Source organism: Zootermopsis nevadensis, unplaced genomic scaffold (assembly GCF_977971745.1).
Source record: "Zootermopsis nevadensis isolate Lab colony 2312 unplaced genomic scaffold, Znev_1.0 Znev_ptg000003l, whole genome shotgun sequence".
Taxonomy (NCBI): domain Eukaryota; kingdom Metazoa; phylum Arthropoda; class Insecta; order Blattodea; family Termopsidae; genus Zootermopsis; species Zootermopsis nevadensis.
In genome coordinates, this window is record NW_028259135.1 from 1,775,240 (window position 1) to 1,788,170 (window position 12,931).

General features: G+C 36.4%; 1 protein-coding gene across 8 annotated transcripts; it reads right to left on the reverse strand.

Annotated features, from left to right (window-relative positions):
* Nucleotides 1-2,407: 2,407 nt before the first annotated feature.
* Nucleotides 2,408-12,847, reverse strand: spict (magnesium transporter spict). Of its 8 annotated transcripts, none has more exons than XM_022073867.2 (6): nucleotides 12,417-12,847; nucleotides 10,873-11,015; nucleotides 10,381-10,503; nucleotides 8,987-9,129; nucleotides 4,557-4,665; nucleotides 2,408-3,725 (listed from the first exon to the last, which is right to left on the reverse strand). In XM_022073867.2, the coding sequence occupies exons 1-6, from the start codon at nucleotides 12,473-12,475 to the stop codon at nucleotides 3,136-3,138; spliced, it is 1,167 nt and encodes a 388-aa protein (XP_021929559.2). In that variant the 5' UTR covers nucleotides 12,476-12,847; the 3' UTR covers nucleotides 2,408-3,135. The 8 variants fall into 8 exon arrangements, with proteins under 8 accessions (XP_021929559.2, XP_087216557.1, XP_021929564.2 ...); XM_087360431.1 differs by lacking the exon at nucleotides 12,417-12,847 and adding an exon at nucleotides 11,684-11,831; XM_022073872.2 differs by lacking the exon at nucleotides 12,417-12,847 and adding an exon at nucleotides 11,658-11,831.
* Nucleotides 12,848-12,931: the final 84 nt, after the last annotated feature.

Sequence of the window (12,931 nt, forward strand, 5' to 3'; positions counted from 1 at the left end):
TAAAAATTAATCATTTTAAAAAAAATACGCGTCATAATTTCTTTCCAAAGCTTCTTTTCGTAATATACACAACTTTCAAGACAGTTATAGTTATACATGTATCAGTTTAAGGACGACTGGACTTCAATTATTATTCGAGTCAGACGGAAACTAACCCCAGAATAATTTAATTTAAGTTCTGATATTTCCTCAACATCAGATATAATGGTTACACTGTCACATCTTGGTCTCCAGCGCCTTGTTTGTGAAAACAGCGTGCATCGAGAGAAACAGAACGTTAGAAAGCAGGACAGTAATTATGAACTGTACCCAAGTGAACATATGGTGCAATTTTACTGTAGTCATGTGAGGGGAAAAACTATCTTATGCTTTTTTCTTTCGTGGAGCGTAAACATGATAAACCCTTCAAACTAAAGCTCATCAAAATATTCAAGAATTACGTCCGGACTACAAAGAAAACATAGCACCTTTCCATTTTTTATTATTATTTGAGTGTTCTGTCTGACGACAGGTCCATATGAACAGGATCCTTCCATCCTTTTCTCGGACTGGGACCTGTTCATATACGTTCTTGGCAGATGATCCAGAAGTGGTTTGCCATTGCCTTCTTCTGTGTGTGAATGGAGTAATTGTTGGGATGCCACGGAGGAAAACTCCGTGTTGCCTAGACCACGGCCTTGCCCAACACAAGTTATAAATTCGAACCCGAGACCCCAGGATTACAAGGCCAGCGTTCTAACCGCTAGACCACTACTCCGATTTAATGGTTAAACGGCTATGTCTAGTAACACGAACCACAGGCCAGCATTTGCTTTTTCGACAACCCCGCCGACACTTAACAGCGCGAACATCGCAGTTCTTTGCAGCGCGTGGTAATGTATTCCGTGAAGCGATCATTTTGAGTTGAACGACTCCACTTACCGCGTTGTCGCCCTCTCGACAGCTTCGAGAACGTGACTCCGACAAAAACACTGCCGCACCCCTTATCATATCGATCTCCACGTTATTTATACCAACCCCCCCCCTCCCCCAATCTCGGACGTTTTTCTTACAACACTTCGGCACTCAATTATAAAATAAATGGTAACAGCACGAGCATTGAAGTTTCGGGAATCAAGATCTGGCCACGTATGCCTCAAAATTCGTTTCAAACAAAATTGATTTGCTTAGGAAGGAGAAATACATGAAGCAGACACGTCGCATCGTTCACTGGTGCAGTCAACTCAGATACACAGGTCACCTACGCGATTTTCAACACAAGTTAACAGAAAATACAATTAGAAACGTAACAAGATATTATGGACCTTTCTGTCCAAACGTAACAGCATCAGTGTAGGCCCACACCGGTTCTTACAGTCCCCAAGGTCAAAATCAGTTATAACCTCAATCAGCTATAAGTTGTTATTATTTCCACATAAGTATGAGAGATTTGAAGAAACCAAACATTTCACCAACATTCGTCTTTAAAAAATAACACACAAGTATTACACAAACAATTCCATGAATTAAAACTGACACACAAACAAACTGCACCAGTCTTAAGTAGTTCCAATTTGGTGCCAACACAGTAATTTCATCATGTACGCACCAACTACCATTTCTTTCCAGTTTGTCCTGTTGCGTCCTTCACGCCAAGACCAAAAACTGCAGTCAGATTGGTTTATTCTTACAACAGAGAACAACGTTATTTTCGACTGTACTGTACCAAATATATCTGGAAGAAAGTAACCACCACAGCTTATTTTGGGGTACTACTCTTGCATCTGTCATGAGAGAGAGAGAGAGAGAGCCGAAAAACCCTGTCGGCAGAGCTGGCAACTGGACACAAAACAAATATACAGCGTTAACACTGTACTAACCTGCTTAGTATTTAATATTTTTTATCCAAAGATTTTCTATAATTTCTGGTTCAAGCCCACTGTCCACCCCACGAAAATTACCAAAAACCGTCAGTTAACACGGTTATCCTCCGCTAGGATATGAATCAGGTACCTACTAAACACAATCAGACACGCTAACCCATTTAGCATATGTACAACTTGTAATCAAAAATCTTGACTGGAAATTACTTAAATCACAAACATGGAATCAAACATTCAATAATTTAATTGAAATTACAACAATTCTTATGAAAAAGACAAATTCATGATGAAAGAAAACACACATTCACTTTAAGTGAAATTTAGACGACGTAAACACTAGGTTCTACAAAGACTGCCACGACCTGACCTCACGACTGCTCAGAGGCTGACTTTTTACTGCCTACACAAGGTCAGTTCAAATATGACATAATTTCTTTTCTTTATCACAAAGAATGGTAAGGATCAGTGCCATTTCTGTACAGCGACTTCAAGGATGAGACAAATGTGGACACATGTGGAAGGAGTAACTTGAGAAGACTGCATAATACAAAACATGAAAAGACGATTTATTAACACACTATGACAAGAATTAAAAATCAAACCTGAAACACCTATGGAATCCATATACAATGAAAAATATTTGATTTTCAACACTTATATTCAGTTTGGTACATTTCATTTTTATGAAATATCCCGGAAGGTCTCACAGATCCTCTAGCAATTGGCTTGGAAAAAAAAAAAAAAAGGATGATAAGCCAAATCCATAGCTGATGTGCCATTGGGGACACTAAAATCCATCTTACAGGTGCTCCACATCACAAATATACTCATTCGCAACTGCTGAGGTAGGCGAAGGCCAGGAACGTCAATACCACTAGCTACAACATTTTTGATTTCGCAATGATCATACTCTTCCTCCCTAAACTTCTTCATAAATTAATAAAGAAAAGTTTAGGGGGAAAAAAAAGACTGGAATGTCCGACATCACAGTGTACAAGAATGAGCAACCCATAACGGGGGAAAACTCCAGAAAAAGCGGAAGCAGAGTTTGAATTTGTACATTTCATTGGCAAATCTTGTATTTTGAACACTGGCACAAATTTCAGTTAACCACAAGTACAATGTGAAACTTAAACCCTACGACTCACCTACAGTAATAAATATTGTGTATGTACATTACCATCATTTCGGTAATTCTCTTATTCAGGGAATCATTTAATAAATTCAGAAACCACAGTCACAGGTTCTTTACACGTGACATGGGAAAGAAAGGTCAAATGGAGTTGTGTGTCACACCAGGGCTACCATATGAAGCTCCTAAGCCTCTTCTGTCATCCCTGCATGGGACCAACATCTCGCGTTTCGGTCTCATCAGGACGCGGACATCAAGCATTGAGACATCCGTGTCCCTGAACGCATTTAAGAGGACTATAGCCATGATAATTGTTAGGAACCCACACACATTACCCAGCATGTCTTCCCCACTCAGGTGCTGCCACTCCCTGAAGAGAATAGCCGACGCGACTATCACAAGAGTCGTGAAGAGGACGTAATAGACGGGAGTCACGATGCCTGTGTTGAACAAGTCCAGGGCCTTGTTAAGGTAATTCATCTGAACCGTAATGCAAAGAACGACCGTCGCGAGAAAAATCCACGTTAGCCAATTGCCCACCTCATTGTGCTTGCCAGACAGCGTCTCCTTGAGAGCAAGCCCGAGCCCTTTGCAGCCCATGACTGTGAGCGAGCCCACAGCTGAGCAGAGCGTGATGTATACCACCACGTTTCGATGTCCGTAACGAGGACCCAGGCAAAAAGCGACGAACACAGATACGGACACAACTGCCACCACATAAGTGATGAACCCTGCACAGTGTACCAGACCTCTTAAAATATGCTCCATATACTTTATAATATACTTATATTCCGTAATTTAACCTTTAAGTGAACTAATTGAACCAATGAAGTAGGTTCTACCAGGCCTGCAAAAGACTGATCTGACTTAATCTTAGGGGTTGATTTTATACTGCATGTAACACACCAATTACTTATTACACAGAAAACACGTATCCTTCAAGGCCATTCATCAATAAAGAAATCATTAAACAAAAACTAATTTTCTATTATGTATAAATATAATATACTGATTTACAAATCATACTATGAAATGTAGGCATACCATAGCTCATTTTATTAACGCTTCAGGAATGTTTGCTGCCTCTACATTCAGGACCCTGATATCGGAGGCAGCACGCACCTCTGAAATGTCGATAAACTTCTACCAGACCACAAGGTGCGACAACCCACAAGACAGACACCTTTATAGGTAGTTTGCCTATGTATTTATTTATTGTTTATTTAATGGCAATGCCAATAGTTCAGAGCATATAGCATACAATTAAAATAATTTATAAATAATTAAATTGAAATGATATAGAAGTAACCCGTCATAGCCTAATCTAAGGCACTATTCCAGCATATGCCAGAAGGATCTCAGGACATCCATAAACTCCCAGTCAGAATAGTTGGTCTCTGGGTCAAAATGTGCAAGCCCAGGACTTCCCACACACACAAAGCCGTAGTGCTAACCAGCCAGCCACAACCTTCAGGCTCAGCTGGGTTCATAGCCAAGATTTGAATTAGATATATCTTAAAAGTAAATTAGAATATGAGACAGGTATGTTCCAGTAATCTCACCTGGATCCTGCAGTTTGGTAAGCAACTCTGAGAGACTCTCCACTTCTTCTTCCTTTGGAGAATGGATCACAATCACTGTCGAGCCCAGCACACACAACACACATCCCATCTGCAGGAATAATATAATGACAATGTTTTACCCGGCAAAACCCCAATTTAAATAAATAACCAAATTTGGTAAACATCACCTACTTCATTAAATCACATAATCTGGAATGGAATGTGGTTAGCAATTATCCTTCGTATTATTCCATAAAATTTTCCTAAACAAAGGTTAACTGTTTAAGTTTAGTAAATACAATCTTCACTGCTTCAGTTACTGCTACTGGATTTCTGAAATCTTGTCCATCACCCAGAATTCTGACTAGTCCAAAAATCCATTTACTGAGGTTAAATTCTTCTAACGAACCAGACTGAGTATGTGCTACCCACCCCTTTCACCTAAGGGGAAGACAACCAGTTTCTGAAACATTGCTCCCTGCAGAATATCAGACAATGGACATGGTCCAGGAATCCAGAGACAGTAGCTTTAATACACAAACATCACATCTGTATTGAGTTGGACATTGCTTCAATTAATTAACACACAAAGTTATTTTATTCTTTTTTTTCAATTCAAAATCCAAGCCTATACTATTCACTGATGATACTAATATTATTAACTATCATCCTGATAGCGATTATTTTCAAAATTCTATTAATGACGTCTTGGCTAACCTGAATAGGTTAAGTGCCAAAAATGCCACGTTAAAATCAGACAAAACAAACTTAATATAATTTACTATTAACAATAAATATTAATTGAAATATAGGTTACAGCAATAGAACAAATAAACAAGTATTAACAGGTCATTTCCCCTGACTTAAAAATTGATAACTTACGTCAAACTAAGCAAAGTGAATGTCATCTCCAAACCAGTTCAGCATGCTTTGCCATGCAGACAGTGACGTCACTTTATAAAGTACATAGTTAAAAACTAGTTTAATTATTTTCATTCCATAATATCATATGGAGTTATCTCTAAAAATATTGTGTGAGCAAATCAGCCTCATCTTGCAAGATGCCAGAAAATTCCTAATACAGGTCAAAGTTCACAAAAGGAAACGAAACATCCATCATCCCACCAAGCATCATTCAGTGTGCTCCTTCCTAAAAATGGTTTTGAATATTTCAGACGTGTATGTCATGGATCAATAAATAATACGGTAACTGATACAATGTCTGTGAAACAGAGTGAAGACAAAATACAAAAACAATAATTTTGTGCTACGAAACCACATAAAATTCAGACATACAGATATTGCAATAAGAGCACTGGTACATACCACTTTTCGATGAATTAACATCATTAATGAGTATATATTATTGGAACTGAATAATTCTGTGTACTTAAATACTTTTACACCATTCATCAGTTTTTTTAATAAAAATTAATTTCATAATAATTACGACACAAAAAAGTTTTACAAAATGATAAACGTCTTCCTTTTGTGTTCGAGTGTTAGTATGACAATGGCGCAATGATCCGACTTTGGTTATCGATAAATCAAGCTTCCTCTGATGTCCTTACCCATGTCTTTTGCCCCTTCAAGACTCTTGCAGAACTAGTATAACAATTATACTGAAGCAATGTGGCTCAAGGCGCTCAACACTAACATGTCTGCGTTAAGTGAGCATAAACTTGTTTTTCTAAGAGAGTTTACGTCAACGTTACAAAGTTGTCATTTCTGAAAGCGTTAATTATTAATTTTGGTCCCTACATTAAAGTTCCATGAACTAGTGTTTTCATCTCTGGTTACATGTGTTTCGTGTCATTGTGCGTAAGGCTGAAGCGTTCAACACGTTCATAAACTGAATTCTACCAATGCATTCATAAATTTGTAGTGCGAGACTTCAAAATACCACAATACGCTCAGTATCTTTAAGCCATAACAAAGGAACATGCACGCATTCCACTAAATTATACCACGAATCTTGATGGAATTTGGTATGGATGTTATGCCATAACTGAAACTACTGGTAAATATTACACAGTCGAGAACGTCCAACAATTTCCTACACTCTGTAATGCTAACGACGCAGTTTCTGGACGTCGTGTATTAAAATTACTACGCCATTACAAATGATCTTCACCGCATGCACGTCACTAACACAACCAAACTTAAGAAAACCAAATCTACACCCTTCCGCGGTAACGTCCGTCCGAACGAATTTCGTAACTCGAATGTAGAGCACGAAAATTTATTACATTTTGTACAGGTGTTAGCCATAGTTATTTCTTCAATGGGGCAATGAATAATGAAAATTTGTCTGGACCTCATGCCTTGGGTAACCGATCTAACTAATCTTCCAAATGCTGTAATGCTACACCCATTGCAAACCTAACCAAACTATTCAAAATTATGTCAGTATGCATTTCGTAAACTGAGAATGAATTAGACACGAATTTAGAGAGGAGCCATTTAACCTAAAAATGGGTCATTCCACCTAAATTCAACAAATGTAGAAAATATGGGGTACTCAGTATCACCATCTTACAAACAAGTTTTTATGCGGAAAGGAAAATTTAATTACTTGTATCATCTTCCAAAATACTTGAGAATGTCACGTACTCACAAGTAACTGATTTCTTGAACTATGACATTATACTCACAGAGGAACAATTTGGATTTAACTCACCTCAAATTTTGTCAAGAGAAATTTAATGAAATTTACTACTAACAAAACAAGTACTAATATTACTACTATAGGTTATGATAATAAAACAATTGAAGAAGTATTAAATAATTTCCTTGGTTTACAATTTCATAACAACTTAAACTAGAAAAAGCAAAATGAATATATTATCCTCAAACTAAGTTCACACCTCCGTTGAAAGCAAATGTTTTAAAACATGTCTGCTTTGCTTTCAACCATCCATCATGTCATATGGAGTTTTCTTCTTGGCAAATTCAACAAACAGCAAATGAGTATTTATCATCCATAAGAAAATCATCAGAACAATGGTAGATGTCAAAAGGAAAGTATCCTGCAGAGAACTATTTGAGAAATTTATTATTCTTCCCCTTACGAGTTAATTCTGACTGTCATTACTGTCTTTAATTTTGGTAAACATGGAGAACCTCCAAACAAAATCATCAAAATCATACATAACATAAATACAAGGCTTAATCATGATCTACATCAGCCGAGTGCTAACCACATTAGTTATCACAAAGATACTTAACATGCAGGAATCAAGTTACTCATTACTCTTCCATACACCATTAACAGTTCATACACATGATATAAAATTATTTAAGCCAGCACAGAAAAATTATCTTTCATCTGACTCCAGCTATTCTGTAATTATATTCGTAAAAGTGTTGGTATTATGTATGACTTACAGAATGTACATAAATTCTGTTCTGTTCCAATTTCATTTTGGTTAAATGGTCCAAAAAGGCACATAGCAAGATATTTGGTGCAAATGTTGCATTACAATAGGCTACAGTGCAATTCACATCCTTTCCAGGGGGAAAATCTGTTTTTACGGTTGACTGTGGTCTTCCTCTGAAATGTCAGTAAATGACAGGCTCACAGAGTAGAGTAGAGTAGAGTTTATTTACATTCCATAGATCCTTCTTAGGACTCAACCAAAGGATGTAAAACATGTCATTTCATACAATATACATACACTTCACAACTTTCAACACAAGTACAAGAACGTATTTCACATATCAATGTACATAAATTTCAGATTCTGCAATACAAGTATGAAAAAATAATTTTACAAATTAATATACATAAACCTCAGAATTTTAAATATAAATACAAAACTTGCTTTACATATACGTAGATTATGGATATAAAGCTTAAACATTTTCAGCAGAGATGAAATCATCTACAGAATAGAAGGAGTGAGTAAAGAGGTAATCTTTCAATGCAGGCTTCAATACCTTTATATCATAATTTAGACTTTTAATTGTTGGTGGAAGATTATTAAACAACTTGATACCTGTATAGTACACTCCTTTCTGATATTTAGTAAAGTTAGCATTCAGCATGTTTACGTCTTGTATTTAAATTATGTACATCTGTATTTCTTTTAAATTTATCCATGTTTTCAACCACAAATGATAGCAAGCAGAGTATAAATTCACTTGCAAGTGGAAGTATATTAAATTTACGAAATAATTTTCTACAAGATACCCTGCTTTTGACACCGGCCATTATTCTAATTATTTTCTTTTACATGTAAAAAACTTTATTACTGTCTGTTGAATTTCCCCAAAAGATTAATCCATATGACAATACAGAGTGAAAGTATGCAAAGTAAACTAGCTTTAAAGTATCTATTGACATGAGTGGCATCATAACCTGGAAGACCACAATCAACATCATCAACACCATAATAATTTTAAAAATCAGACTTGTAATAATTACTTACCTTTCCTAACACGTTTAAATTCTCATTTAGGAATCGGGAAGACAAAATGGCAGCCACAAGCACACTCAATGCTCCTAATGGTGTCACCAGAGAGGCAGGTGCAAATGCATAAGCTGCAAAGTTAGCAGCTTCACCAATACCCACTGCATGAAAGACCAGAAATAAAGCTAATGATCCACTGCCTTCTGCTAGTGATGGCAGTCAGAGCTCCACTGAAGTGGAGGGGGTAAAACAATTTATTAGACATTTAACAAAATCCACTCACCCATAGTTTTGCAATATGCTTATAATTCATTTTAAACAAAGCACAAACTTTAGCAACACACAGAACATCATTTGTTTAAAAATTATGTCTAATATATTTAAGTCAAAGACTAGAAAACTAGTTGCCACCAGTCTGGATGAACAAGCCCATCATGAACATCTCGTTCATGCCCACAAGGTTCTTCAACATGCCGTAAATGAACAACAAGGGGCTGCCAGCTTTACTTCCCCTCCAAAGGAAGTTGTGGTACGGATTTTTGTCACCCTTAAAAAAATCCATCGACCTCGGCCGGGTTTGAACCCGAGGACAATGGGTCCAGTGGCGATCACGCTAACCATTAGTCCACCGAACTAGCCCATGGTGAGTATGAAAATATACTTCTAGCAGCCATGACGGCACCTAGCTGCCAGAGAAGCATGTGGAATTTTCTGGCATAAGACAACATGCCATTGTTAAAATATCATTTATGACCATTGTGTGCTACCACTAAAATATTTTGATTTCTCTCCGTCAGAAGTCAACCAATTGTCACAATATCACACTGCACTGCATTAACTTTACAAATCAATGCAAATACGTCAAATGCAGTAATATTTGATCAAGAATCAATCATTAACAAATATTTTTATTTTACTTCTTTACTTACTACCATCACCACCACCAACAACAACAACAGTTAGCCTAAAAATAAGGAGAAAATAAAAATAACTTACGAGGTTTATCATAACCATCTGTTTCCTACTGACAGTGCCCAAGCAAAGGAACTTATTTTGCTTCAATTCAGCATGGCTGACCTGCACCAAATAATCTCAAGTAATCCTGATTTAGGTTCAGTTTATTTCAGTTCATACTGAGGGCCATTTTGCTTGAAAGCAAAAATAAACTTAATTTTGTAGCCTTTGCCAGATTTTAGTGCTACCTGATACATGACACTCCTAATATGCAAATATAATTCATATGGTACGTACAACAGCAGACAAAACTCATACATAAATGAAACAACATATCTTTTAAATTATATATCTGATGATTGTTCTTGTTACACAGGATAATGGGCAATTTGAAACAATGAGATTAAAAACCTGAGTCTCCTTATTATATGCATCAGACAGAACAGATATATACTTACTTGAAAGTAATCCTGCCCACCAAATCCATTCTTTAAGATATCCAAAGCCTCCTGCACTGGCACGCACTGCTCCTGTCCTGTTCAGACGAATCAGAGCCTTCTTTTTAATGATGAAACTAGAACCTTCAACAAACACATAAGGATTCATAAGTGTTATGCTCCTCCTGAAAACACATGAAGTCTGAGTCAGCAGGTGTTAGAAACTCAAAGAATTCTCAATATTATACATCACACATAATTAAAATGACTTTCAATAAATGTTCATTCACACACACAGAATTCTGATGTTTATTTGCTGCAGACATGTCTCTCATGCTGAAAGATCTAATCAACATCATAATATCTGTCTTACAAACTACAACTAATTTTCATTATGAAATTAGCCAATAGATTATTTTCACAATGAAACTCTACATCTATTTCAATTCTCAACACTAGTAATTAATATGTACACAAAGGCATACCAGTGATTAAACCAAGATGAAAACTTGCCTATGAACACAGTGGAACTGACAGCCAAACACAATCCAATATAAAATTCTGTTGTATTGTAAGGTTGACTGAAAACAGAGGTATGCTCATTTCCAGCATCAGGCTTGTTGACTGTCATGTTAAGAACTTTATTAGCACAGAATCTAAAATAAAATTCAGATAAAAACATTACTAAGTCTAACATTGAATGCTCAACATTCTTGAGAAAAGGCAGGAAAGTGAGCCAATGCATTAAATTGTTTGTTACAGAATAGAATCAAACAGAATTTATTTAAAGAAGACAGCAATCTTCAGACTCACTGCTGTGAAAACCTCAAATCCTACATAATATACAGAATTTATTTAGCCAGTTGTTTCAGAGATAATGCACTACTGAATGAATCTGCTGAAATATGCTTCAAACCTGACTATGCAATATTACTAGCACTGATAAGAATAACCTTCAATAACAATTCCCTTAATTTAATCCGTTTCTTCGTGCACTAAAAGTTTGTAAAAATAATATCAAATTCAAGGGTATTACCAATCTTTTAAACAAGTTTTCCCCTTCGACAAAGGATTTGGATTAAACTGTCCATTACCATGAAAACAACTAAACTCTGATTTAACATGCTTCGCAATATTAATAAATCTCTCAGTCAAAATTTAACTGCAGAATTCATTTAAACGTCTTACTAAGAAGCAACTAGGCAGTGACAGATTACACACGTGACCCTTCAAATATGAAACCAGAGAGTAACTTTGGAATGTGTAGATCCCTCTTCAACTATGACTCATTTCCATACTTGTTTATGTTTTTATTTAAGGTTACCAGCCCAATACAAAACTAAACGCCAAGAATGGTAGCCTCTATGTACCATCACGACAGTTCCTCACATCACACCATAACCATAGAGTACTGGTTACGTAGCTTACTTGGCTACCAACCTACTAATACCATCACGGATGTTGGTAACGTCACGTTTCAAATAAAAAAGCATGAAATTCCCTAATACACGCAACATTAGAAAATGAAATTTCATAAATTTAATATACTAGTATGAAATATATAAACTTCCTCGGACTTTTACCCTTCAAAATTATCTTGAAACGACACTACCACTAATACATATCCTTAGACACACATAATATTGAGTGGGCTACATTAAATAGACAAACCCTTATTCAATTCAATGCGCAGAGGCAGAGCCAACAAAGTATTCATTTAATGAATATGCAATTTCACAATACCGGCACTTTTGCCTATATAAGACGTTCCCCTAGCCATAATTTCCCTGGGCTTCTGAAATATGAACTTGTACACTGAACTACAACCCCAAATATATAGCCTTCAAATTTAATTTTCTTCAATCGCCAAATTTCTGTAACAACTTACGCCAGGCAACACCCACAAAAGTGATGCACTACTGCAAAAGGTCAATGTATGATCCCACTGTTAGGCCTTCTGCAAATGCAGCCATTTAATTTGCTTTGTGAATTGAAGTTACAGTGGAACCACGGTTCCAGAGAATTTGGCATAAATACGGTAGTTTATATATACCTACCTTGAATTAATTACACTTAGGATGGGTCTGTGGTAGCTTAAATCAAGTCTACAGCGCATTCTTCTATAAGCGTTTCACAGCTCAGCTCTTTCCGCAATAACGAAAGCAGATTGTTGACAGCAGTAATTATTTAGTGTTCTATCCGGCAGGTCCGTCGTTCTGCCCAAAAAAGTTCACCAGTTTTCACTATTCTCAGCTTCTCCTTTCAACACACTGCCGAATAAACACGACGTTTCCTAGGTAACATAATGCATATAAGCTGACCAATATTGTGTCCATATTTACAAATTGCTAATATTTCCTAGGTAACCATGTTACACATTTTCATGTCACTTTTTTTGCAGAATGACCCTTCAATATATAAACGTATTTACATCAAAAAGTGAAGTAGAATAAGCAACAGCTAACTACAACCATTAATCAAATGACTAATAAAGGAATTAATAAGAAATCCAACAGTGGAACAACAAAGTACCAAACATGCACTTAGTACCCAGTCTGTACCACATGAGTAT

Excerpts from the sequence above, each read along its gene's own strand:
- spict (XM_022073866.2), bottom strand. The coding sequence starts at position 11,104 with ATGCATTGGCTCACTTTCCTGCCTTTTCTCAAGAATGTTGAGCATTCA. Across the intron at positions 10,504-10,872 it reads CAGTTCCACTGTGTTCATAG|GTTCTAGTTTCATCATTAAA; the intron begins GCAAGTTTTCAT and ends TGTTTGTTGAAG. Across the intron at positions 4,666-8,986 it reads ATTTAAACGTGTTAGGAAAG|ATGGGATGTGTGTTGTGTGT; the intron begins GTAAGTAATTAT and ends TTATTCCTGCAG.